Consider the following 27,560-nt stretch of genomic DNA (forward strand, 5'->3'; position numbering starts at 1 on the left):
AGCATTACATATTACAAGTTCAATATTACTGTATGGATTATAATATTATAATGTACTTTGTGTTTTCATGTAATACCGGCAGACTGTCTTCTTTCTTCTTCTTCTTCTTTTTTTTTTATTAGTCAGGGGCTTGAACTCTGGGCCTGGGCACTGTCCCTGAGCTCTTCAGCTCCTGGACTAACTTTGAACCATGATCCTCAGATCTCAGCCTCCTAAGTAGCTAGGATTACAGACATGAGCTACCTGTGCCCAGCCAGACTGTCTTATGTTAGCAAAATTTATAAAATCTTTTTGATTCTTAGGCAGCTTTCTCTACTGTCATATTTTTAAAGAATGTGCTTAAGCTTCCAGGTCAGTTAGGTTTATGGTATTGACAATTATAATGGTTGTTTCAACAGCAGAAATCTAGAAAGTTATAATATGGTTATGGAATTCTCTAACATTTATAAAAGTAAATGCTAGAAATATTTTGGGGCAGGCACAGAAGGAAATGGACGCCCTTCCTGTGGATTTAGCTCTTTGCCAGTTAGTTCCCACAACCATGTTAACCAACTCTCGGAAGCACTCTCTTCATCTATCTGTCTATATCAATCATAGATCGTATCTATCCATCTATCTATCACCTTTGTATCCATCCATTCATGTATCATCCATCATCCATCTATTCATCTTCCATCTATCTATTACAAGTATATGACACCATGCCCAGATAGAATTACTTTTAATAAATGTAACACAGTATACCTTTTAAGTTTTTTTTTAATTCTAACACCTATACCCATGAGCCAGAAAATTCTATTATTTTATTGATGATGATTGGGGGAGGGTTAGACTAAAATGGAATGCCATCCATTGTAAAATGAAACACATCTTCGCTGTACCCCTCAGAATATTTATAGTTGTTAAGTTATAAACATGTATTTGGTAACAAATTCTTAATGGGAGAGACAGTAGAATTTGATGGAAATATCTAAAAATTGGACTCTGACGCTTAAAGCATTTACCCTAAGAAGGAATTGTAGTGATTTAGATCTTAAGGGCATCCTCCAATGCTTTTGCCCTCTCCAAGATGTTCTTCTGGAAAGGCATCATGAAATCTTCAAAGTCCACTTCATAGGTAAACCTCTCTCGCCTCATCTCCCGCTTCTTGATAAGCTCTGCTGTTGTGGCTTCAGGACTCCAAGTCTTCAAACATTCAAACAAAAACAGTTAGGATGAGACTGCATTGTACATACGGGTATCTGACAATTTTCAAGATGTTGTTTGTGTTAAGTACACACTAGGTTTGCCCTTCACAACTGAGTGATATTTCCCCGCCTAAGAAGGTTTTCAATTAAAACGATCGGATTTCTTCCTAAATATATTTCACTCTTTCTCCCCTGTTCCATGGCATCAGTGGGGCCAAGAGCCTCTTCCTTCTGATGAGAGCTACTTTGAACATGAGCTCAGAAGCATTTTTTAGTTACTTTGCTAGCCAGTTATGCTTGGGCCAGTGTCTGTTCATTTTTAGGGCCTCAAAGTAGGGAAGCAAAGGAATTGGAATTCAATGACAGAGGCAGGATTGGCTTATTTAGTATGGATAGATAGGAACTGGAGAGACAACTCTTGGCTCCTAAAGGTGCCTCTACCTATTTAATTGTAGATCTTCAGCAGACTAGCTTAACATATCCAATCTTGAATAGTTTGAAATTTCCGAGTTCAGTTGGTGGTAATGAGTATGAAGGAGAGGATTGGGTCTGAGGAGTACTGAAATAAACACAGAACTCGGTGACTAGTAGAGAAAACCACCAATCCAAAGAGATTTCAGACTTAAAGAAAATTATTAATACAGAAATAGTGAGAGAGACAAGATATTGGGAACTAATAGACTTACTGGTTTGAATGTGCATTCCCTAGCAAAAGTACTTCCACAAATAGTGGAGAGATAGCCATTGAATAGATTTTTTTAATGATGGCATAGGAAATGCTTAAAAATTACCTTATGGAATCTATCACACTAAGAAGAGCCCTCCAAGTACTTACCCTTCGTGGGACAAATGTGATATCCATTTTCTTTGTATAACCACTGGTAATCAATGAATTGAGATAAACCACGTTGTCCTTATGTGCTTTCTTTTCTTCTGATATGAGTGGTATATTATATTTTAATGCAAGTGACTCCTGAAAGCAATATATAAACAATGAATTGTTAAAACTAGCATCTGATTTCTAATAGTATTTATTCTATATGTTATTTAAAGCCTGGAAAATAAAATAAATTGAAGTGCTATGATGTAAGCTAGAATTTGAGATAAAACAGAGTATTTTAACAACTTTGAGTGTAGAAAGATAGTTTGCCTAGAAAGATAGTATGATTCCACTTAATTAGCGTTATCAGTGATAGAACACCAAGTCTTCAAAAAGTTCATTCTTGACCTGTGGCTATTAGCCAGAGAATAGAATTTTACAATAAAAATGGTGCCCATAGTAGAAGTGTGAATTTGATTTTTCTTCCTCTTCTTTCCCACCACTTTTCCCGTCTACTTTCTACTACTTAATGCTTCTATTCCTTTCTAATTTGATTTTTTTCTTCTTGATTTTCATCCAGTGTCTTGTGGTCTTCTGTTGTTACTTACCTCTTCTTTCTTGGGTTCAAGAGCATCAGTCTTCATTTTAGACACCTTCATTTTCAGTTTTGTACTCTCTCCTGTTTTGGCCATGCTATCTTGCTTTTCTTTAATCACATCAATGATTCTATAGTCAGCATATGCCTTTGCAACATCCATGGCATTATGACCTATTTAACAAAGAAACCCAAATTCTGAGTCATAATATGTAGACTTAATGATACACTATGTCGAAAAACACTTAAGCATGTCACAAGTTCTATTCATGGGACAGGAAGATTATTAAAGCCAATGGTATGAGCTTACAGATTCAGATCAGATATTCTCTATTGAAACCCATTTGTATAACTACGTAAAGGTAATAAAAAAATTAAAGAAGCTAAGACTTCCCCACAAAAAAACTGTCCATAATCCCAAGATATAATGTGTCATTTATTGGCCCTTAAATTATTTTTTAAACTTTGGTTCACCACTTTTGTTAATATGCAGATAGAAAATACTAGATTACTAGAAATATTAGATTTTTTTGAATACTCAACTGTTTTTTTTCTCCTCACCTTGTGCATTTTTCCTTTGTTTGGTAATTTTACTTCCCCTTTCTGTGATAGGAGGAAGTAAATTCCCCAAGTCTGGGGAAGCTAGTGCTCACAAGTGATTTGAGCAGGTGGCTGAGTATCATTTTAGCAGAGGCATCAGTGGCAGGACTGATGATGTTACAAAGACTCCCTGTGACTGAAGGGCAGGGTCTGAAGCAGTCAGAAGTATAAATATTGCTTCAGAGTCAAAGGAAGCAATGGCCTTCGATTAAGAAAATGACTACTGCAGACAAGGAGCGCAAATATTTGTTCTAATGATTTTATTCTTGTACAAATTTATGTGCTTCCTCTAGATAATGAATTCCTCAATTCAGGAATTATTTTGTTCAGCTTTATGAGGATTCTTAAAGGTCCCAGTCTCCATAGAGCCAATTATCAGGAATTAAAAGGCAAAACAGTGACAACAATTGCCAGTGGGTATAATTCCAAAACCAAATATGCTATTGATCCATAATGAAAAGGCTATTAAAAATTAAGTGTCCAAGCTGGGTACGGTGATTGTAATCCTAGCTACTCAGGAGGCTGAGATCCAGTTTCAAAGCCAGCCTGGGCACTAAAGAACCAGAGACTCTTATCTCCAATTAACCTCTAGAAAGTGAGAAGTGGGGCTTGGATCAAGGGTAGGGTGGTAGCCTTGAGCTGAAGAACTCAAGGACAGTGCCCATTCTGAGTTCAAGTCTCATGACCCACACAAAAAAATTAAGTGTTCAGAAATGTATACCACCTTAATTAGAAGAATTTTATGGCATTTGAATTTAATGATTTAAAAGAAATCTGATCTTAGGTTTTATGGATTTTTTTCCAATATGTCTTTTTTTTCCCAATTTTCTTTGTGGTTGTTTTAGAGGTGATATACAGTGAAGTTACCTCTACATACATCAGGAAATAAGTACATTTCCTTTTTCATAGTGATGTCTGTTCCCTCATTTTCTCCCATTCCCTCTCTCCTATCTCCATCCAGGAGTTGCACAGTTCACTTCCATCAAAGTCTGGTGTACTTTTTCACCTGTTTCCCTCTGTTCCTCAACATATACAAGGAGCTCAAGAAACTACCCCCCCCACCCCGCAACTTAATATACCTATTATTACATGGGCAGGGGAGCTAGGAAGAGACTTCTCAGAAGAGGTAAGAATGGTAAAGGAACACATGAGGAAATGCTCATCATCCCTGGCCATAAAGGAAATGCAAATGTAAACAATCATGAGATACCATCTTACTCCAGTTAGATTGATCAACATTTTGAATTTGAACAACAATAAATGCTGGTAGGGATGTGGGGGAAAATAACTGTACTGAACTGCTCTTAATTAGTATATCCACTATGGAAAGTAGTCTGGAGGTTACTCAAAAAACTAAACATAGACCAATACATCATTTTAATTGCATTTTATAAATGCATCAGTCCATGACAGATGGCAAAGATAAAGAACTGGTCCTTTAATACCTATAATTTGAGGAAGCACTAGTAATAAGCTTCTATTACATTGACCTAAGGGTTGTGTTTCCACCAGTAAGTAATGATAAGGGTTCTACATAACACAACTGAATGGGTTTGAAATTTAACATGAATTCTTTCTATTGTGAACCATCAATAATATAAACTTACCTCTTCTATTTTCCATCTGGAATTTAGCACCTAAATCAAGTAGGTATTTTACAGTATCTAGTCTACAGCTTTCAATGGCTCTACTTAAAGGAGTTGAGTTGTTGATTGAAAGTGCATCTATTGAAGCTCCATATTTAATAAGCAGTTCAACAATGTCTTGCTGGCCTGCATGGCAGGCAAAATGAAGTGGAGTCCACAGGAGATTATCTGTTGCATTAACATTTGCCCTGCAAAATAAGAGACACACACAACTAAAAATGTCAAAGGTTCCAAGCTCAGGTGGCTAAAAGAAGGTAAAGTAAGGTTTATAGAATTATACTGACCTGTCAGGCTGTGACCTAGAAGTGTCCAAAATAAACTTTAAGCACTGTAATTGGTCTTGCTATCTCTCTATTTTACATTATTTGACAGTATACATTTTATTTAGCTTTAAAAAGGCTCAGAGACCCTAGAGATTCCAATTTTTGCCAAGGTTAAAAATAAAAAAAATGATAAAACAGGATCCCATGAAGATGGGAGTTGATAATGAATAAAAGTTATTTCACTTTGTATCTACTTTCTCTGTCTGTCTTGTTATTTATTGATTTATTAGTTATTATCTTCAAGTAGTTGTACAAGGCGGTCTCAATTTAACATGTCCATCATGCATTCAGTGCATCTCAAGTATACTCACCCCTCCCAGTTGTTCATTTCTCTATTCACACCCACCCCTGCCCCTCACCACTCACATCAAGTTTCCTAGTTCCTTTTCACATACATAACTATCATTTGTGTGAAGACTCATCAAAACTGAAACCTCCATACCAGCATTTGTTATTGTTAAGTTTCTTTGAGAATGGCCAATCTATCTGGGGTGAGGTGGGATCTCCATGCTGTTTTGATTTGTGTTTCTTTTATGGCCAGACATATTGAACACTTATTTCTCTTGGCCATTCTCACTCCTCTTTCTGAGAAGTCTCTCTTTAAGTCTTTAGCCTATAGATGAAGGGTGAACAAATGCAGCAGTGATACTCACTAGACACTATGTTGAGCATTAAATGAAACCACAGTTGGGTGGGGACAGGAGGGAAAGACTGGGAGGAAGCAAGGAAAAGGTGACAGTGTTCAAAAAGGAATGCACTCCTGTATCTGACTTCCATAACCACAACCCCTCTGTACTTCACCTTTACGGGAAAAACTTGAAAAAGTCATATTAAGTGAACTAAGCCAGACCTAAAGGAACATAGGCTCAATGGTTTCCCTCATTTGTACAAGCCTAGGGCTCTCCTAGCAGAGGATTACAGTAGCTCAAAACCTAGATACATAAGGCCATATAGGATGAGGCTAAATTAATGGACCTCCAGGACATGGAAACAAAGAGCTTAATTATGAGTGATTGTTTTTCTTAATGTACTATGTTTTTTCTTCTCCTCTTTTGTTGCCCTTTGGTTAATCTCATATTGTCACAGTATCTGACTTTGTTACCTGGTATATTGTACATACATTTATTTGTTTATTTGCAATAGAAAAGGGAAAGGGGGTAAAGATGAGGGGAGAGGGTGGGTGGAGGGAAATGGGGATAAAAACATGAGAAAGGGGGATCAACGCGTGAGAAATAAAGCACTTTCTATCTGGCAAATATATGTAATCCCTCCAACCATTAAAATGAAATTTTAAAAATGCATTCTTCTTCTTTTTTTGGGGGGGGGTGTAAATACTCAAGAAAAAGTGAACCGCTCTCAACCAAACCACGTACCCTCTCTCAAGAAGGAACTTCACCACATCTATGTTTCCGCTCGCACAAGCCGTCATCAGGGGTGTCTTGTAGTACTTGTCTTTCATATCCACGGGTATTCCGGACTCAAAAGCCTTTTTCAGAGAGGCCATGTCCCCTGCCTTGGTGATGAAGTTAATGTTGGAGTAGACCCTGCCCGTGTCGTCGATGTACCAAGCCGAGTCGTCTTGGATGGGGTGCTCGGGCGGGCGGTCTCTGCTGAAGCGGGTGCAGTCGGTCAGGTTCTGGTAGGCTTCGATCATGTAGTAGGGTGGCCCCCCATCTGGCCGGCCCGGGAAGGCTTCCTCGGGAATGACACAGATCGGGAAGGGGAGGATGAACTTGCCTTTCTTGGGCTTCTTGCCCATCCCTTTCTTCTTTTTCTTAGGCCCGTAGGATCCCAAGACGTAAGCCTTGCCCAAGTACTTAGTGCCTTTGAAGAAGTCGTTGATGTTGACGCCCCCTCCTCGGGTCTTCTCGTGCAGCTGAGCCACGAAGGTCAATTGATCCGCGTTGACGTAGCTCTGTCTCTCCTCCAGCATCTGCACGAAGTCTTCCTTGCTCACCGTGCCATCGCCCTTGTCCACGATGGCGAAGGCTTCGCGGAGGTCGTCCTCGTGTTCTATGGACCAGTCGTGGAGTCGCAGGGCCCAGACTGGGTTGGGATTTTGCTCCCCCTGTTTGGCCAGTTTATTCGCGATTCTCTCCGCTCTGCGAATCTCTTTGCCTGCTGCCTTGAAGCCGCCATCCTTGGCCACAGCTCTGGGTGTTTTGTGTTCTAAGTTTTTCCATTTCAGGTCACAACCTGAAACAAGAAAGGGTCACTGTCAAGGAGCTTACGGATGTGTAGGGACAGGCGGCCAAGCGTTGGATGTCAGAATGAACCGCTCTTGGTAATCGAGGTGGAAAACAACAACAACAACAAACCCCAAAAACCAGACAATTGGTGCCAAATTATGCTCTCTGCCTTTTTTTTTTCTCCTTAACTTGTTAAAATTAGTTTATTTTGGGGAAAGTATGTGTATTTAGGAAAGGAAAATGGGTCGGTAATTACACAGTTATTCAGGCTTATTCGTCCTGTTCATGTTAATGTTTATAGTATAGGATATTCAGGTGACTTCTCAAATTCTCTGCCTGTTTGGAGGATAGAGAAGCAGAACACTCTTGTTCTACTCAAGGGCCTTTGGACTTTTTTTCTGTCTATTTCCCATGAACTGGAATAAGGCAGACAAAATTCAACAAAATGCAATGCCATCTCAAATAAAGAGGTAACCCTTATGTTTGTTAAATAGCTAGCAAGCAGCAAATAGATTCATATTTCTAAGCTTAGCTCCTAATATTTTCATTTTAAGAAACTCATTAAGCTATACCATACATAACAGAGTTTATGTCTCTAAGCTAATAGCTACTTCAGAGCTACAGGAAAATCAAAAATTACAAATATTACTTGCATTATCAATATTCTGCAAAATTTTTCATTTTATTTCATGTCTCCCTCAAGCTGTTTTTCCTTATTACTTCAAGATCTCTAGAAAAAATATTTTTGTATTTGACATTAACAGTATCTTTTAAATACAATGAAATAATTAAAAATTCAGAACAAAGGACATGATTTTCTATACACATCTTTTGTTGGACAGACATATGTTTTTTAAAGTAAGGAATCCAATCAAGTAGAAGCATTTTAATATTTGATAAATCATGAACTTAGAAAATTAACAGTAACCTAAAGTATTGAATAAGATGGATATTATTCATTTATACCACTAAATTTATGAATCAGTGGTAAATGGTATAAGAAAAACATTGTTTCCTTTCTATCTATGAGTGAAGTTTGGTAAGAGATTTACAAGGACCTTGCTAGCACTCCTAATTCATTGGTGACATGGGTAAACCATAAAACTTTAAGCTCAAAATTGCTGACAATTTTACCTCGCTGAGCTATGTATTTACAGCAATCTGCAAAACCACCCATAGCAGCATAATGAAGTGGTGTATTTCCATTCATTGCAATGATCCCCATGTCTCCATTGTAGGCAAAAAGAAGCTTCAATATCTGTAAAATAAACAGTGGGTTTTGTAGAGGAATAGGGATATAATCTGTAATTTCTGCAAAATTCAGATATTTCAAATTGAAATAAAACTGTAAAAAGTAAAAGTTTAGTTCTTTAGATTTTCTAGCCATATTTTCAGTCCTCAAAACCATGTAGCTAGTGTATTGTGTAACTGAGGCACTTAATGTTTCCATCTTCTGTCCAAGTTCTATCAACCATTACTGATCTGGAGTACTGAAAATCCTACCACCAGCTGGGACACTATCATTTTGGTACATATAGATACATTTTAAGAACCCTCAGAACATAGCAAAGAATACCAGGGGAACAAATTCTTTACCCATCACAGTGCCCTTTACAACAGGGAAGTGGTTCCAGGGGGAAAATAAAGGCCATGGAGTCAAAACTCAAAGGTACTAAACACATTTTTAAATAAAGTGCAGAAATTAAATTTAGGACAGCATTTTCTTATTGTGATTTATGATAGCACTGAATCTATGAGCTATCTTTTGCTAAGATTGCAGAATTTCTAGAGTTTAGAATCCCGTGTATCATTAAATGCACACAAGCACCAGGCGAGATGCATGGAATATGATGTCATCCCCACCCCTCCACGATTCCATTGTGCCACAGTTAAAATCGCAATACATAATGGATGAATAAAATCAAGTAATCTCAGGTGGCAAGAATCTTTATTTGCCATAGATGACAACATAGAATAATATCATGAGTAATACCCAAGTGAACACATGAAGACATAAAGCTGAATCAAAGGCTTGCATATGTGGTTTAAACAGTTAAATTTTTGAGAATTATTTGAGGGTTTTAAAATGGTAACAGGTCAGGAAACTTAAAAGAACATTCTACCTCAACAATACATGAGCTTTTTGAGAACCAAAAGTCTTAGTGACAAATCTTAAAGCAAAAGAGCAAGATCATTACTTCAAAATAACCTCCTTTGGCAGCAAAATGGGCAGCGTGATGTCTTTCGTTGTCATATGTGTTCACTTTGCCACCTCGTTCCAGGATTTCTCGGACTAGTTCTAGTACCCCTTCTCTTGCTGCCTCCATCAGAGCCGTGCGACCTGTGGACTGGGCGTGGAACACACCAGTGCTGTTACACCCATTATTGTAAAAAAAAGCATATTCAGTGCAAATGTAGTTCCCACTTTTCAGATCTTAGATTTACAAGTTTAGTTCTCTATGTTCTTATTGGCATCAATTAGCTGCATAAGGGTTTCCTTCCAACATGTCCATGTATGCATATGACATTCCTCATTCAGAGTCACCTCTTCTATCACCTTCCCTCTTCCCCACTATTTCCTTCCCAGAAAATGCTCATAATCTTCCTTGTCCTATTTTCACACATGTGCATCAAGTATTTGATCTTCTTTACCCATCCATTCACCTTCAACTTAATACTTTTATCCCAGGTAGAATCTATTTTCCAATTTTGCTTTCCATTAAAAAAACTGCACACTATTCCAAGAGGTGTTAGTTTCAAAGAAGAAAGAGGAAACATAAAGTAAATACTATAATATTCAATGTCTAGACTGTAGAAGTTTAAAAATCACAGTCAAAATCACCCTGCATGATCCTATGAGAATAGCATGCTAAAGAGCTTCTTATAAAGAAGGATGAGCAAAAATTTTTAAAAAAGAAATGTTTGCTAAAATTGAATCACGTTTACTTTCTAATGAGAATATTTTGTGGGTGTCTGGAAGTTAAAATGTAAAAAAAAAACAAAAAAACAAAACCAACTCAACCAAATACCCAATATCCAATTGAGAGGGAATCGAATGTCTATGCGAGATAGCAGAACTATCTATTTTCTTTCCAGGAGAACAAACTTTCATTGAGTATCAGTAATTATTTTCTGCTATTTCCTCTAATGACATTTTGACAATATGCATCATTAGGGACTAGACTGTAAAGTCATGAAGATGTGAAGATAATGAGAGTACTATCATCTCTGTGCATTTTGAATTGAAACAAAACGCATGCATAAACAAGATAATTTCAGTACATGTCAATGCAGAAGATTATACTAATAGAACCATAATAGAATAAAGAAATATTTATAATCACAGGAATCGTCATACTGAGTTGAGAGCATTTGGATTGGCTCCTTTCTCCAAAAATGTCATGCACATATCTTTCACATCATGTGCTTCTTCACAAGCTCGAAGAAAGACTGGTTTTCCTTCATAGGTGCAATTGTTGACATCTGCACCATGATCCAAAGCAATCAGAGCACAATGATAATGCCGTTTAGTGGGTAAGATGCAGTAAAACAAGACACCTGCAGAAAAATAAAACCCACTTAAACTACTTCATTAACAGCATATATGTATATATATATATATATATGAGAAAATATATAATTTTAACTCTATCTAAGGAGATGGCAGAACAAAGGAACATCTATCTGCCTTGATTTTCCTTCTGAAACCAACCAAACCAACTAAGAAAGGCACGAAAAGAAAGCTTTGATAGAGCTACAGTTAGTACAAGTTGTACTTAACTTTTCTGTTGACATAGCAAAATTAAAATGACATGTAATAGAATTTGGCACATGGAAGAATAAGAGGGCTGACATGGGAGTTCTGGTCAACCATGGGGTCTAGTGTTTTACAGTCTATGCCCACACAGGCCCTTCTCAGAATCTGCAGAGTGGGTGTTCTTGAGGTTTCCTGGTGGCACCCTTTGTTCTCCCGCCCCCCCCCCTTAACTTATTTATCTGGAGCAGAACCTTGCTGTAAAGAAAAGACAAACAGATGGAAATGGCTCTACCATTTTGGAAAATCATTTTGTTCCATTGAAGAGAGAAAAATATCACCTTTAACCAACAGAACCTCAACATAATCCATGTCAAAACTGTACTGCATATCAGGGGTGTTGTTTTAATCCCAGCGAACAGTGTTGGTAAGACAAAAGACAAAGGATGAACTAATGTAACAATGATATGCACAAGGCGATATGTTAGAAATTAAGAGGGGTTGGAGGAGGGAAAATGGGAGAAAAACATGCGAAGGGGTAACAGTGTTCAAGAAAGAATGTACTCACTGCCTTACAAATGAAACTGCAACTCCTCTATACATCACCCTGATAAAAATATGAAAAAAGAAAAGTCATGAGTAATCAATGACCTCTAAACTAACCTTTTAGTGTACTCACTCTAAAAAGAGGCTTCATTCAAACAATAAGACAAGCATATCAACATGTACATGATGAAAAAGACACTAAAAGATAGGTACAGAAACAGATAATATAAGGCATATAACTACATACTAGAAAAATGATAATGAAAATTACTGACTAACCCAATTCTCTGCTTCCAAAGAACTTAAATATAACTAAAATAGAAAGTACAAAGGTAGACCAAGACCAAGAAAAAGAAGAACTGGAGACAGAGGATGAATAGAAGGAAAAGATGAAAATCAGCAAGCAGAATCCAGGAAAGAAATGGCAGGGAAACAATAAAACAACTATGGTGTGAAAATCAAAATTGCAAACACCATGGTCAGAGACTTAAAGAAATTAAGAAAAATGTAATTGAGAGGGAAGAGTTTAAATGGTCAAGAGCTGGGGTGGGGGAAGGTAGAACATGTCAGTACGAAAGACCAAGGATAACAGAAAGTTAGACACAAAGTTATAATAAAAGAAAACTTGCTTGAATTGAAAAACCTGAATGTCAAGATTGAAAAAGGATGCTGGTTGCAAAGAAAAATTAAGAACTCTCATCAAGATATGTATAAGGTAAAGCCATTATTAGAAAAGATGATAATGGGTCTGGGAGTTGGGTTAGTGGTAGAGTGCTTGCTAGCATGCATAAAGACCCAGGCTCAATTCCTCAGTACCACATACATAGAAAAAAATCACAAGTGGTGCTGTGCCTCAAGTGGCAGAGCTCTAGCCTTAAGAAAACTCACGGGCAGTGCTCAGGCCCTTAGTTCAATCCGCAGGACTGGCAAAAAAAAAAAAAGATGATAATGTAATGGATTTATATAGAATGATGATAAAAAACAATTCATAGTTAAAATCTATCCTGGCCTAGCTTACCCTAGAACTTGGAACTTATCTCACATCCTTCATAGATCCATGTAGGCATTTAAATATTGTCTTATCCTTTAGAATAAATGTGCACGAGCCACATAAGTCACCAGGAAATAGGATTTTAGTGGCAGAGAGATTACTGTGGAAAAAGCAGAGCAATCTGGCAAGTGTCAGCTAACTAAGGACCCAATGTCACAGTCAAACCATGACTTATGCTGAGTCAGCTAATGAGTGACTGAAGATTGTTCACCTTTCTCATTTTATATTTTGTTTGTTCCCATGTGTTCATATCTTGATTTTCTCATGCAATCATTTGTCATCTATATAGATAGCTTTACTATGTTAACTAAATGATTGCTGCATTTGTTACAAGTAGATACTTGACTTTATTTCCAATGTCTGCTTATCTTATAGTTTTAGATTTGTATGCTATAAAATTTCACATTGTGCTGTTTATATGTACACATTTGAGTGTGACTTAAATCACTCAAACTCAAGAAAGTGAACTTTGTTGCATTGCAGTATTTTCCAAATATTCTACAAAATTCAGAGTGTTTCAGATGTCACATTTTATGATTAAATAAGTATGGGAAATGATAGCATTTTTAGTCCAACAATGTGAAAGAAACATGCCTAAGATTGTATGATTCAACTGATCTGTAACTGAGTTAAATAATACAACTAGCCTTTCATATAGTACTTAACAGCACTGTGGTTTCATGGTCCATGGAAAAAAACTTTGAGAAACACTCCTCTATAAAGATTTAAGGGCCTTTTCTTAAAAAAATTCAAACATTTTTGACCTCTATATGCATTTGAAGTTTATTTTGTTATGTGGTTATATTAAAATTGTTTTTTTTTTTGCTTTGTCCTCTCCTTTTGTTTTAAGCCAGGTCATCTATCAAATTTCAACTCTGGAGACAGTTACAAAAGTAGATTTCACTCCTGTCAGCAAACATTACTCTGGTAAACTGGAATTCATTTCTCTAGCGTGGGGCTGAAGCTGATGGCTTGATACTTGTAGCAATTCTCTAGGACAACTGATTAAATCTACCAATTTATATTAAGCCTACTGGTATTACCTTGGTGATTTTCAAGAGGCTGAGTTAACTCTTAATTTGCTTAGGTAAACCACTATACCATGGTCTTGAGAGGGGACTCAGGAAAGGCAGAGGACACTGAAGTACAGCTATTTCACCCAAATAATCCTCAAAATCTTGTTTCCGGATAAGTGAAAAAAAACAGATCCTACAAGTTGGAGTTTATAATACCAGTAACCACAGATTCTCAAATCTGAGATTGCTACTGGGAATCTATAAAATCAGTCCAAAGTCTTAACCTTAGTACTTCTAAACATATGGAATCTTTTGTTCAAATAAAATTTTTTGTCTGTCTTTCTCTGTATCTATCTAGGTGGTCTTAAGGTTTGAATTTAGGACTTCATACTTGCTAATTGCCCTAAGATTTTAGATTTTAGAATGGGTGGTTGTGGTAATATCAGTGTGTGTCGAGGATGGTGATAATTTTGTCACTTCAAAGAAACCACCAAGTAGAAATTAATGCACTTCTGATTTCCTTTTTCAATGAGTTAACTCTCCAGACTGCTTTCCCTAAGATATACCTAAACCATTCTTGAATTATGAGGAGGCAGTATCCCTAGCACACAAAAGTGCGATTCTAGCCTTTCATATAAAACCATGAGTAATGTACTATTAAAAAAAAATCAAGGGGGCCGGGAGTTTGGCCTAGTGGTTAAAGTGCTTGCCTAGCATGCATGAAGACCCGGGTTCAATTCCTCGGTACCACATACATAGAAAAAAGTCAGAAGTGGTGCTGAGGCTCAAGTGGTAGAGCTCTAGCCTTGAGAAAGTCCAAGGACAGTGCTCAGGCCCTGAGCTCAAGCCCAGGACTGGCAAAAAAAAAAAAAAAATCAAGGAACTGACGTTATTAATTCCTGGCTGCATTCTGCTAGATAGACAATTGGCCCCATTACCTTGTCCTTCATTGTCAACTATGGTCATATCAGCATTTGCCTTGGCTAATACTTCCATTGTCAGCTCATGGCCAAGTTCTGCCGCCCTCATTGCTGGAGTGCAGCCCATTTGGTCTTGCACATCAGGGTGAGCCCCGAGCCCGAGAAGAAAGGTAACCATGTCTATGTCGTTGGCCACGGAGGCCAAGTGTAGGGCACTGAGCCCATCCACAGGCTCTGTGAAATTGATCAGTTCAGGGTACCCGAGTTTGGTTATCTTCTCTATCTGCTTCTTGTCTTTGTTTCGAACACACTGAAGAACTCTGTAGATCTGCAAATTCTCAAGCCTCTTATTTGTTAAAGCCATGTTTGATCAGCTTCTTAGAAATGCTTCCAGGGCGAAAACAAAAACTACAGTGGCAGCGGCAGCAACACACACACATACATACACAAAAGGAAAATAAAGAACACAGGGTTAATTTGGACCACCTTTATTTTCATTAAGTACTGTCATTTTTTAAAAAAAAATCTAAGAAGAGAGTTTATTTCCTGTAAACTGTTAAATCATAATTAATTATTGCCAACTTCAAAAACAGAAGTTACATATGAATTAAAAAATATTGTTGGTATAAAATTCTCTCTATATATACATATTTATATCTATATCTATATCTATATCTATATCTATATATATTTGGTGGGTCATGGGGCTTGAACTTGGCCTGGGTACTGTCCCTGAGCTCTTCAGCTCAAGGCTACTGCCCTACTCTTGAGCCAAGCCCCACTTCCCATTTCCTAGAGGTTAATAAGAGTCTCACGGACTTGATTTTTGGATCTTAGCCTCCTGAATATCTAGGATTGCAGCTAAATTCAATGTATTTCTAAACCATCCTCCACCATAATGAACATTAGCTTGCTAGGTGTTTTTTTTTGTTACCAAACGTAGCCTTCCCATCCCTTCTTGTAACAGAACTGCCTCACAAATTGTATCCTTGGGTCTTTAATCTCTGTGGTAGGTAAAGCATTACCTAGAATCCTCACTCCTTCTTCAGATAGGTCCTGCCTAGGAAACCAGATCATCTGTCCCCATAGCCTGGGGACAATGTCAGCTCCGCACTATTACTACCCATTCCTCCTCAGTTTCTTTACTGGCTATTTCCTCTCTGTGGTTGTGGTTAAAAGCCACCCTTTTAGTGCCCAGGGCAAGGTCATCAAGACTCTCCTACCCCTCGTTTTACCTCTAGGCATTGGTATTTGAATGAGCCTTCCTCTTTTTGAGCAGACACGCTGACAATTAGGCAATAGGTAGCTTTTTAGTTGTGTCTTGACTTACTCAGTAGACCTCGCACCATGACCCTTCTACCTATACCTCCCACGGAACTGGGATGACTGATGTGTACCACCATTCCTGGTATGCTTTTCCATATGGGGGTTTCACTCCCATTTTCTACTAGAGCTGGCCTTAAACTCTCCCATGTACTCCATTCTTAATAGACAAAAGGCTAGAAAATCCTAAAAATATAGCACAGGTAAGGCCAGATTCCATTACCATCATTTTTTTTTTTTTTTGCCAGTCCTGGGCTTCAGCTCAGGGCCTGAGGACTGTCCTTGGATTTTTCTCAAGGCTAGAACTCAACACCACTTCTGGCTTTTTCTAAGTATATGGTACCAAGGAATTGAACCCAGGTCTTCGTGCATGCTAGGCAAGCACTCTACTACTAGGCCAAACTCTCAGCCCTACTCCCATCGTTTTTTACATGAATATTTTTATGCACAAAAATGAGTCAAACACCTATATAATCATCACTAAGATCCTACTAAACATGACAGTGTTTTTGTCCTGTTTGCTGTAACCCCTTCAGCATGAGGTAGACTAGGGAAGTAGAGAAGGCAGTGTGTAAGATAGAATGTTGTGTAAACAGTCTCCAAATGAAAAACTAGGGCAAGCTCAGAATCATCTACTTGGGCTTTTGTGGCATGGTCTGGTGACATTTACTTCTGCTTCTCCTTATGGTTTGTTTGAGGCTCAGTGTCAATTCCACACATGCACAAAATAGGCTAAGAAGCTTCTTAATAGCTTATGGACTTCACTGAATGAATGCTACCTCAATGTGAGTACAGAGACTTCTTAGAGACTTCAATGTTATCCCAAGATGGGGTAAATAGCACTAATGCTAGAACTGTCCAATGAAGCTACAATGCAGAATTCAACAGTGCCTGGCTCCATTTACCAAGGATTGCAAGCCTATTATTTAAAGCCCCACTGAGGAGAGAAAGAGGTCCTATGTAGTATCCTTTGTAATTCATTATAAGAGTGACCAAAAGCTAACACTCCTGCCCCAGGAAGAAATAAAAAGGAAATAAAAGTCCTGGCCTCTGGAGACACCCCATCAATGGGGTGTGGCATAGATAATATAACCAGTAGAAAGGTCTCTACGTGCACACACATCTCTGTCTCCTTCCAGACCCAGGGCTATCTTAGCATACTTCTACTCACTATTCTGAATTGCCAATTTCAAAAGACAATGAACTAGAACAACATGTCTTGACTCAGAGGTCCAGGTTTGGGATGTGAATATCCTGAAATTATATCTCCCTGGGGAAATCTTCATAGAGCTCAGCAGCTTATCAATGGGGTCTAAAACAGAGGGGAGGTTCATTAAAAAGAAAACTAGAGGAAGGTGGCCTTGTCCAGTGGAGTGAAGGATTGGAGGGAGAAACCTGTGGTGATTTCTCTTTGTATCCTTACTTCCACCAGCTGGTTGTATGAACCTGACCGGGTCACCTACTTAATCAGACCCCCAGGTTCCTTCACCTGCGAACTAGAAGGAAACTAGCTATGAATGAATAAACCTGGGTTTGGCCCCTCACTCCACTCCCTCCCACACACAGCGATTGCTTTATCTTTCGGGGACATCTCTGTGTCCTCAGGAAAATGCAGAAGAGTGAGGATGGGTAAAGCCATAAATTTGAAAGGAAGGGCAAGGTGGCAGCATCCAGGAGGCCCATCTCACCTTTTAGTAGTCCTCGGATTTCCAGACACAAGCGCCCCTCAGCCCAGGAGGGTGTCTGGGGTCTCCTGGGCTTTTCTTCTTCTGTTGCCCAGCGCGGATCCCAGCCACCACCTTGGGCTTTTGGAACCCACTTCAGCCTCCCAGAAATAAATGATGTCCCTGTGGGGGGAGCAGGCGGGCTGGCACGCGGGCAGCAGGGCAGGTTGTGTGTGTCCATGGGCCCTGGGCCCGCTGAGGGTGAGCACTGGCACCGGATGATGAGCTCAAGGTGGGTGGGATAAGGGCCGCAGAGACTGGGCGGATTGTGAGCTTCAGTCACGCCAGGCTGGGTTGTTAGGGCAACCGCCAGGTGGGCGGGGGTGGGGCTCGCTCAGGCCACGCCCACCACACCTAGACCACACCCACCACCCAGGCCACGCCCCACCACCACCCGTTCCCCACCCCATCGTTCCCCCAGGTGGCCTAGCTGAGGGTCAAGCTGCCTGCAGGAGGAGATTGTCTCTTCTCTCATCTACTCCAGATCAGACCTGGATTAGGGAAAAGTAAAGCTGCATCCGGTAAGCAATCATAACAAGTACGACGACGACATCGTTATAAAATAGGGGGAGGGGGGATATAGCAATAAATGCTGCAGTGAAACAAACAACAACAACAAAAGTGAATCCACGTCTAAGTGCTGTACAGCCTTACAAACCTTCCCAGAAGTTCTCATCTCGAAAGAGGAAAAGAAAAAATTTACAAAAAGCAAACCCCCAAAAGGACAAAATAGATGAGCCAAGAGTTGTTTTTGTTTGTTTGTTTGTTTTTCTTTTTAACATAGTTGTTGGATGGATCAGAAAATTAAAACCACAGCAAAGCTCCTTGGATAGTTTCTCATTTATTCTTCATTGTAAGTGAATATATTCATTTTATAGCAAACCATTTGCTAGTGCCTGAGTGCCAGGAATCTGGAGGAGTAGCTTCAGTCCTGGGTCTCTTGTGAGGTTGTAGTGAGGAATGGCATCTCGGGGTGTGGACTTCAGGAGATGGTTTTTCTGCTCTTACCAACATAGTCAGTGTCTTGCCAGATAAGACTCTCGCTTTTCCCTTCCTGCTTTGTATGTAAGTTGTTATCTCTTTCTTAAAGCTCACACCATTTTCTTCTTCAACCTTTGAAGTGTGGGATATAACCAAAACATATTTAGGTTAGTATTTCATAAATTCTACCTGGAAACTGAAAATCTCCTTCAGTTTCATACGATTTTTATCGTATGTTTAGTCTTATATTTTAATTTGTTTCTCTGGGCACTGAACCTTCAAAAGCTGGTAGAACCTTAAAAATAATTAGTTTTTTTAAAGTATGTTACAACTTGTAGAAATTTTTTGGGAATCTGGGTTAAAATGCAGAGTTGAATTCCAAGAACCTGGAAGGAAAAACTATCCATAAAGCACATACGGAGCCCTAGTAGAGGAGGTCCTCTTATAGCAACAAGAGAAGTTAAATAATAAAGTATATGTGCATCATTTCTTAGAATGCCATGTTATTCAGTGCTTTCCCCTCTCTCAAGATCATCTCCTGAGCTAGAAGATCCACAGGTAAACTTGAAGACTTTGCAACAAAATGCCTGACTTATCCCTGTCCCCCCTTAATGATGATGCCACAGGAGGTGCAAACAAGAAATAGGATGATAGAAGAGAGAATCACATTCTAGAAAAGGGAGCATTTGAGGAAGTTGGCTCCAGGCTTATGGACTCTGAGGCTCTGACTTAACGTACCACTAGAACCAACTCTGCCAGACCCAAGGAAAACCGAGGTCTACACAGGAAGCTTATTTTTTCTCATATATTTTTATTATAAGTAATAGAGGGGTTACAGTTCTATTTGCCAGATAGAAGGAGCATTACTTTACACACATAGAAACACAGGAAACTTTTGAAGCTGATGTGTATTCCAGACTATGCCCATTTCTCATATGGAAATTTCTGAAGATAGCCAGCCCCCTGAAAGAGCTGAGCCAGCAAGATTTGGGTAGGCAAAGCCAATCAACTACTTCTTCATTTCCTTCAGAGAGAAACAAACAAGAGCCTTAGAATTTCTGAATTTCCAAAAGAAACATGGCAATTAGTTGAGGAATACAAGTTGTGAGCTGGCCTAACAATGGAATAGTAGAAAAATTGAGATTTTTTTGTTGTTTAAAATAAAACAAAAAAGAGAATGTACAACCTGGAGGCTCCAAAGGGGAATGCTGTTGAGCAACAGTGAAGCAGAGCCTAGACAAGCGTGGACACCAGCCATACTGGTAATTATTAAAATACATGGATCTTTCTACCTGCTCAGTTCCTGGATATAGTACACTGAGGAATCCATCAGAAGCCAGCATGCCCCCTGCTGTTTCCCTAAGGAACCACTGTCTCCCAGTGAAGAGGAATCTCTTTTTCCCTTTTTCTACTTCTCTTCTCTCTCTCCCAGGGAAGATGTGTACCAGGTGATGGATCATATGTTAATTAATACTTAGAATACTTGAATTTCAGTGGCTAATTATGTATCTCTGCTCTTTTAATATTATTAGACAGAAAATCATATGTGAAACAACATTAATAGATAGAACAACATTTTGTTTTTGTTTTTATTTTTTTCCATGAACAAGGAAAATAGAAATTGTGCCAAGGATGAATGGATTAGTTATGGAAATTATATGGTCATGTATCTGTGGGCTGATAGGAATAACATGGTTTCTACCTTATCTTCAGGCTATTTTGTAAGGGAAGGTACAGCCTTGTTCTGGCTAGAGGAAGACCAGTGAAGATTAGCAGAGCAAATTCCAAGAACTCGTGGCAATAGGGAACTGAAATTAACTTTGTCTTAACCATATTTTTAAGTCATTTTGAGATGAGCCTCTTCTGGCCAAAAGTAGCCTGTTAAAACATCCTTTAGGGAGCCTAGCAAATATTCATTGACATCTGGCACTTTTACTTCAGTAAATCTTTGATGCTAATTTCTTCCATGTAATGCAAATATGGTGCAAGTCAAAATTACAGTTGGTTTGCAATATTTAACTATGAAAGACTTACATTATATGATAGCTATTCCTTCCCAGCCTTCTATCCTGTAGAAATGCAAAGTAAATGTCCATGTTGTTGATCAGATAGTTGAGACATGAAATCAGAAAGTTAATGGCATTGTACATTTCTTGCAAATATACAAAAGCAGAAACTCTTCTACCCTATTTAGAATTCTCTGGAAAATCTACTGAAATCAACTAACATATTTCTCAGATAACTTGTGTGCTACATAGACCAGAATGAAGGAATATGCCCAGGAAAAGCATACATACAATTGTTTTTTTTTAAATTATATCTTCATGAATAAACAAACTAAGTGGCTGACTAACCTCAAGCTGATTAGCTATTGTTACTAAGTACATTCTTATCCAATTCTTCTTTTGTAGTTAAATACAATAAGTATTCAAATCAGTAATTAGACTTGTTTAAAAAGGCACACTCAGTTCAATGAGTTTGGAATAAGTACAGTTTGAGCACCTTGTTTTCATAATTTGTGACACTTGCATCAGTTTAATGATTTCCATCTTTTACATTATAACAAAACTTTATACCATTTCTCTTTTTTAACTGTATTTTTTCTGCCTTTTCTTTTTTGGTACTGAAGATCAAACTCAGGACATTGCACTTGCTAGGCAAGCACTTTGCCTCTGAGCTACATCCAAAAATATATTTGGGTCAGAGTTAGCAGGGAAGTAAAATCATGGATTGGGAGGTTTTTTTAGATGTTTGTGACACTTTTCTCACAAGTTAAAAGCATGCCACAAGTTGTCCAATCATTATAGAACTAAATCTAAAATGGAAAATAGAAATAGAATAAATAATAAAACTGAAATATAGACTGATTAGTTCACACTACCCTGTTCTACACTGACAGGAAGAACCATGACACTGTTTGCATTGCACACAACTAGTGAATAAAATGATTATTTCACAGACTTTACTCCTTGTTTGCATTAAGTTCCTTTTCTGTTTATTTTGTTGGTGTTGGTTCCTAACGCACCCAGTGATGACATTTCATTCTTTCCACAGGTGCCAAGAGAAGTTACGATAGGAAATCAGATATTTAATTGGAGTGGAATCAAGAGTTACCATCATCAAAGGCACAGGAACAACTTACTTTTTGCCAGATTTCTTAGTTGCACCTGTGGCTGGGGTGGGGGAGGGGGAGCTTTCCCATAGTCTTCACTTTTAGCTTCTTGGACTTATTTTCCTTTTCTTGTTTGTACTTGAAATTTTTATTCATCCTACACATGTCCTGGGCATGTTTCTTAGGATGATTCTTCTTGCTACCTTGGCACCTAAATAGGGTACCTTTTTCATGCTAATTTTTTTGAAGTTCAAGTTTATAAAATTAAATGGTACATTTGGTAGGATAGGAAACAGTCAAAAGAGGTTAAAAACTAAAGAAAGCTAGTCCCATCCTCTCATTATTCAGGAGATGAAACTGTAAGTTAGAAACACTAAGAGATTTGCTCAAGGTCACGGAGGTAATCAGTATGAAATCTGGAATGGGATGCAGAATTGTGCAGAATTGTCCTTGCAAGGTCTGCTTCAATCATTGGTATTATTGGAGATAATACATTGACATAATCAATGTAATTATTTCAAATGGCTCACTTATCCACCAAATTCAGGAAAAGACTAAATTGCAATTATCTTGGAAATGAAATAGATATTTAACACAAATTTATCGTTGCATGGAAAACAAGAAACAACAAAACTCCTGTCATACTACCTGGCTGCTTCCAGTCATTTGAAAACATTTAATTCACTCAGTTACTTCTTGTTCTATTGTCTATTTCTATGCTGTACTAAGTCCATCCTTATTTTGAATTTTACTTTTTAAATAGTTCACTGTTCAGAATTTTGAACTCAGGGGCTGGACAATGTTACTGAGCTTTTTAAATTTTTTATTAATTTTTATACTGAGGACTAGTGCTCTACTATTTGTGTTATAGCTATATTTATGGCTTTTGGTCTTTAATTGGAGATGAGTCTCATAGACTTTCCTGCCCCAGCTGGCTTCAGACTGCAGCCCTCAGGATCCCAGCATCCTGAGTCATTTAGCAAAGCCCATCCTTATTGGAGAGCTATCGGCACGATGGGCCTTGTAGCAGCAGCATGTAGAATGTTACTCGTTTGGTTTGAAAACAAAGCAGCACTCCTCACACTTCCCAGGCTACGAATCACTTGTGGGGGCTTCTGAAAACACATATTTTAACATACAAGACCACAAATATGAAATAAAAAAATGTCATTTCCTTTATCCCCCAAAAGAATAAATACCTTTGAATTGCTTTTTAAAATAAAATAAGTGGTTTTTTTTTTGCAGAAACTGACAAGCTAATCCCAATATACATATAGAAATGCAAGAAATTGAGAAAATCTCAAACTGGTAATTACTAAAAAAACAAAAACCCAAAACACCTGAAGATAACAAGTAATAGTAAAAATGTGCCAGTAAAAGATCCCTTGGATATCACTAGCATACTACGATTCTACTGAGTTTTCTCAAAAAGTAAGAAACATAACTACCATATGATGATGTATTCATCCCACTCCTGCATGTCTATCAAAAGGAAATAAAATTAACATGCTTAAGAGATAACTGCACTCCCACATTTATTGGTCATAGTATTTAAGAATCAGAATAAAACCTTCTATGTGCTGAGACCTCAAGCTACTAATCTTCATTACCTATGAGGCATAGAATGAAAGAACACCCAGGCCCATTTGTGATCCTTCTTCCACTCTCAGCTTGGTGTCGCGGCATCTTCCCATCATATACACTACAACAGGAAGTTTATGATGGAGTATTGCAGTTTAGATTCATCCCTGGGCAGGAAGCAAGACTTTATCGCAAAAATAACCAGTGTAAATAGTATGGCATAATGGGTGCTTGCCTAGCCAGAGTGAGACTCAGGTGTCAAATCCCAATACAGAAGAAAAAAAAGGACGTATAAACAACTTAAAGTTCCACCTGATAAATGAATAATGAAAATGAGGTGCATGTATATAAAGGAATACTATTCAGTCAGAAAAGAAAGGCATTCTAACGTTTTTTGGGCAATAGATTGGTGCAAAAAACTCTGTGTCCTATTGCATCATGATAGCAATAATATAGTCTATATTTCAAAAGAAAAGTGGGGAAATTATGGAATTGTTAATCATGAAAGAAGAGTTGACAATAGGGATTATCTTTGTAAAGAAAGGGAGAGCATTAATGGTAATGCCTACAAACAAAAGATATTAAGAGCTGGGCACGTGGCTCACTCCTGTAATCCTAGCTACTCAGGAGGCTGAGATATGAGGACTGTGGTTCAAAGCCAGCCTGGGTACCAAAGTCCATGAGATTCTTACCTCCAATTAATCACTAGAAAATTGGGAGTGGGGCTCTAGGGATAGGATGGTAGACTTGAGCCAGAAGAGCTCAGGGAGAGCACCCAGGCCCAGGGACAGTGCCCAGGCCCACAGTCCAAGCCTCATGACCAAAAAAAAAAAAAAAGAAAAAGAAAAAGAAAAAGAAAAAGAAATTAAGGGTAATGAATTCAAGACAGTTGAGACAAAGTGAATATGGTAGAGAAGTCCACAAAACAAGAAATAGGGCAGAATTACAGGGAGGAATGGATTTCCTCAGTCATAAAAGTGAGAAGATCCAAGAGCATAGGAGAAAAAATAAACTAGAAGCAGAAATTCCAATCAATAAGCATAGGGATGTTGTTCAGTATGAATAGAAATGTTGTTGCCAAGCAACAAGAGCCTTTCCTTTATGCTAATGAGAATATAATAAAGACTCTAAGCCAAGCAAGAATGAATAATTAGAGGTGGAGTCATAACTGGTCAAGGATGCTTCCTTTAAAGAATGCCAGGTAGAAAACTGGGAGAGATGTCTGTGGGACTCTGAATGTATGAAGGCGATGAATTTGATGTGACAGCAGGAAGCTTTATCTGTAGTGGGTAATGGGGCCAGTTTACTCAGTCCCTGAAAGCATGGAAGAAAGCTTCATAATTCCATTGGAAAGAAATGACTCATAGTGAGGTTTTTGGTCTGTGATTCCACCGAGCTCATTTCCTTTGTAGTTCTTTGCTGTCTCCTTTGTGCCATTCTTGGTCAAATCGATAACATGCAATCCAAGTTTTCCTACAGTGTCATCTGGCTTTTCTATGTGAAAGCCTTCAGTTGTAAATGGCTTTACCTTAGTAATAGACCAAAACCATGGTTAGTGCAATTAATAATACCTGCTATGTGTTCATTTCTAATATCAGAGCTGAACAGTTGTTAACATAGTTCAGCTGCCAGAGCCATGAGCCCATTTGTTTCTCCAGTGACAGTCAAGAAGACTTTTCATTGGGAAGATTTAATGACAAGCTGAAGATTTGTTTCTGTAAAAGTGAACAAATAATGTGCTTCATGGCTGTTTTGAGTTGGATGTAGCTCCTTCGAGCTGACTTCCTTTCCTTCCTTTAGCTGCTAGAAGAAAATTGTTACTGTGGGTTTTGTGTAAGCACTTTGCTAGGTTTTAACCACAGCATAATCATCACAAAGTGTATAACATAGGCTATTGCTGCCTCATTGATGGCAATTTCTGGAAGGGAAATACCTATCCTTTATCACTTCCAGTACCCATACCTCCACTTTCTCCACCTGGCCCTGTTTGCATCTCTCTTTGGTGGTGGAAGAGTTTTCTGTGCCCTATATAGTGCATAAAAACCCCTTCTCCTTCCTGTTATTCTGTAGTGTCCATTTCTAAGAAGACTAAGATAATAACCTGCTCATGCAGGTTCCCAGATTGGGAAGAGGAAAGAAAAAAACCCACAAACAAAGCAAAGCCTCAGAGTTTTCCCTACAGCAAACAAAACACAGATCACCTAAGGCAATAAAGTTACTTGATGATTGCATAGATAAGATGGCAGGCAGATGGCATTACTCTGTGAGAGCTCACAAGTTAAAATAGCAGCAGCTGAATACCAAGCACACACACAGAGAAAGACACCCTCCCTCTACCAAGCCCAGATGCTGGTCTGTGTTTGAAGCACAGTAAGAGCTTGGTTCTGAGGCCTTGGCTTCCTTTGCTCTGCCACTGTTTGCCTGATCCTTTCTGTGGCTGACAGGCCCTTTCTCTGATATTGTCTAGAAGGGCATGTGTGGTTCTGTGCTCATGATTTCTAGGGTATACAGATTTCAATCAGGCACACCTGCCGCTGTGGGTTGATATCTGCCCTTCCTGTGCCTTTGCTCATATCCTCTTGAACACCTTCGGCTTTGTGAGTTAAGCACTTATCTCTTCACTTTCTTTCCTGGACCTTCTCAGCTGCCATTCACTTAGTTGCCTTTCAGGACATTCCCAGCCATTCTGAAACACAGAGAATCTCAGGGTCATGAAAAACCTCGTGACCACTCTCACTAAACGGATTCAGAAAGCTGGCAGACCATTCCTGATCTCTGTCTTTCTAGGTCCCTTTTGAGGTGAATTCTATTCCACTTAGCATGTTGCCCCTTGCAACTTGCCCACAATGAACTTGACAATCATCTTTATTTTGGTCTTTCTAGTTTATCCTGCAAGTCCTAGGCATTAAACTGGTCACTATAAAATGTTCAGCATCTACTTTGTCCTTGTGTCCAGCTCACCTTTCTGGGGAGCCTGGCCCTGCTAGGTGCACATCTTTTCCTAAATTCCTTTGTCCACCTATCTCTATATAGACCAATTATTTTGAAACCAACTAACATTTTAGCTTAACTATGAAACAATGGGCTGGAAGTTTAGAAATAAAACCTCCCTGCCCCTTAACTGCTTATAAGGTAACTATGAGTAACATGATGAACAAATGGATGTATATGTAACATGTGGATATTTTTTTGAATATTTGAAGAGAAACCCACTGATATTTTCTATTTCTTGATTGGTGTTTCATCATCAATTTCTACTTTTCTTTAGAATATGTGGTATTTATACTTGCAGCTATGAATCTTGTAAGGATTTATTTGTTCTGGAAAATGATTGTTAGGATTCATAACATTTGAATAGGCATGATTAAGAATACAGGGTAGTGGGGCTGGGCGTTTGGCTAGTGGTAGAATACTTGCTTAGCATGTACAAAGACCCAGGTTCGAGTCCTCGGTACCACATACATAGAAAAGTCAGAAATGGTATTGTGGCTCAGGTGGTAGAGCACTAGACTTGAGGAAAGCCCAAGGGCAGTGCTCAGGCCCTGAGTTCAAATCCTAGAACTGGCAAAAAAAAAAGAATACAGGGTGGTTCACATCTGTAATTCTAGCTATTCAGAAGGTAGATATCTGAGAATCCTGGTTCAAAATCAGCCCATTTAGGAAAAGTCCATGGGACTTATTTTCAATACCACCTAAAAGTAAAAATGGAACTGTGGCTCAATTGATAGACTGCTAGCCTTGAGAAAAATAAAAAAGCCAGAGACAGTGCCCAGGCTCTGATTTCAAGTACCAGGATGGCACACACACAAAATATAGGGTAGCTAAAAGACAATTTATTAAAAGTTAAGGATAATGTAATGAGGAAATAGGAAAAGCTTTCCAAATAGCCAAAGGAGATGAAATACAGAATGTGATATGAGTGGCAAGTACTTTTCCTGGTGTTATTTTGGAAAGAAAAGCTATGTCTGCCCACTCTTCATGTAGTTCTTCAGTTGAGTAGGAAAGAATGCTTTTCCTTGGACTATGCTGAGACCAACAAAGACAACAGCCAGTTTTACCTACAATAGCAAAAATGCTTATGTTGGGCTTGCTAAGACATTCTGAAGATGTATTTTTTTCCATTTAATTACTGACATTTTGGTAGCTCTAAAGATATTTCAACAAATTTTCATTGCAAATGGCATTGGATAAA

The 27,560-nt window shown here is 38.5% G+C and overlaps 1 protein-coding gene and 2 long non-coding RNA genes across 4 annotated transcripts in view; 2 read left to right on the top strand and 1 right to left on the bottom strand.

Moving 5' to 3' along the window:
• The window catches only part of LOC150050204 (uncharacterized), a 164,548-nt gene that overhangs the window by 105,928 nt on the left and 31,060 nt on the right, over nt 1-27,560 (top strand). The window lies entirely within an intron of this gene.
• Ankef1 (ankyrin repeat and EF-hand domain containing 1) lies at nt 785-17,976 on the bottom strand. 2 transcript variants are annotated; one of them, XM_090352000.1, is made up of 10 exons: nt 17,659-17,976; nt 14,666-15,055; nt 10,719-10,918; nt 9,559-9,708; nt 8,495-8,618; nt 6,545-7,367; nt 4,810-5,036; nt 2,616-2,776; nt 2,023-2,160; nt 785-1,185 (listed from the first exon to the last, which is right to left on the bottom strand). In XM_090352000.1, the coding sequence occupies exons 2-10, from the start codon at nt 15,009-15,011 to the stop codon at nt 1,027-1,029; spliced, it is 2,328 nt and encodes a 775-aa protein (XP_090208126.1). In that variant the 5' UTR covers nt 15,012-15,055; nt 17,659-17,976; the 3' UTR covers nt 785-1,026. The 2 variants fall into 2 exon arrangements, with proteins under 2 accessions (XP_090208126.1, XP_090208125.1); XM_090351999.1 differs by lacking the exons at nt 14,666-15,055; nt 17,659-17,976 and having other exon boundaries at nt 10,705-10,807.
• On the top strand, nt 18,073-23,153 carry LOC150050206 (uncharacterized). Its single transcript, XR_016538712.1, has 3 exons — nt 18,073-18,215; nt 21,730-21,800; nt 22,719-23,153. It is a non-coding gene; the product is annotated as an uncharacterized LOC150050206 (long non-coding RNA).

The sequence above is a fragment of the Megascapheus bottae genome, chromosome 18 (assembly GCF_031878675.1).
Source record: "Megascapheus bottae isolate mThoBot1 chromosome 18, mThoBot2.hap1, whole genome shotgun sequence".
Classification (NCBI taxonomy): Eukaryota; Metazoa; Chordata; class Mammalia; order Rodentia; family Geomyidae; genus Megascapheus; species Megascapheus bottae.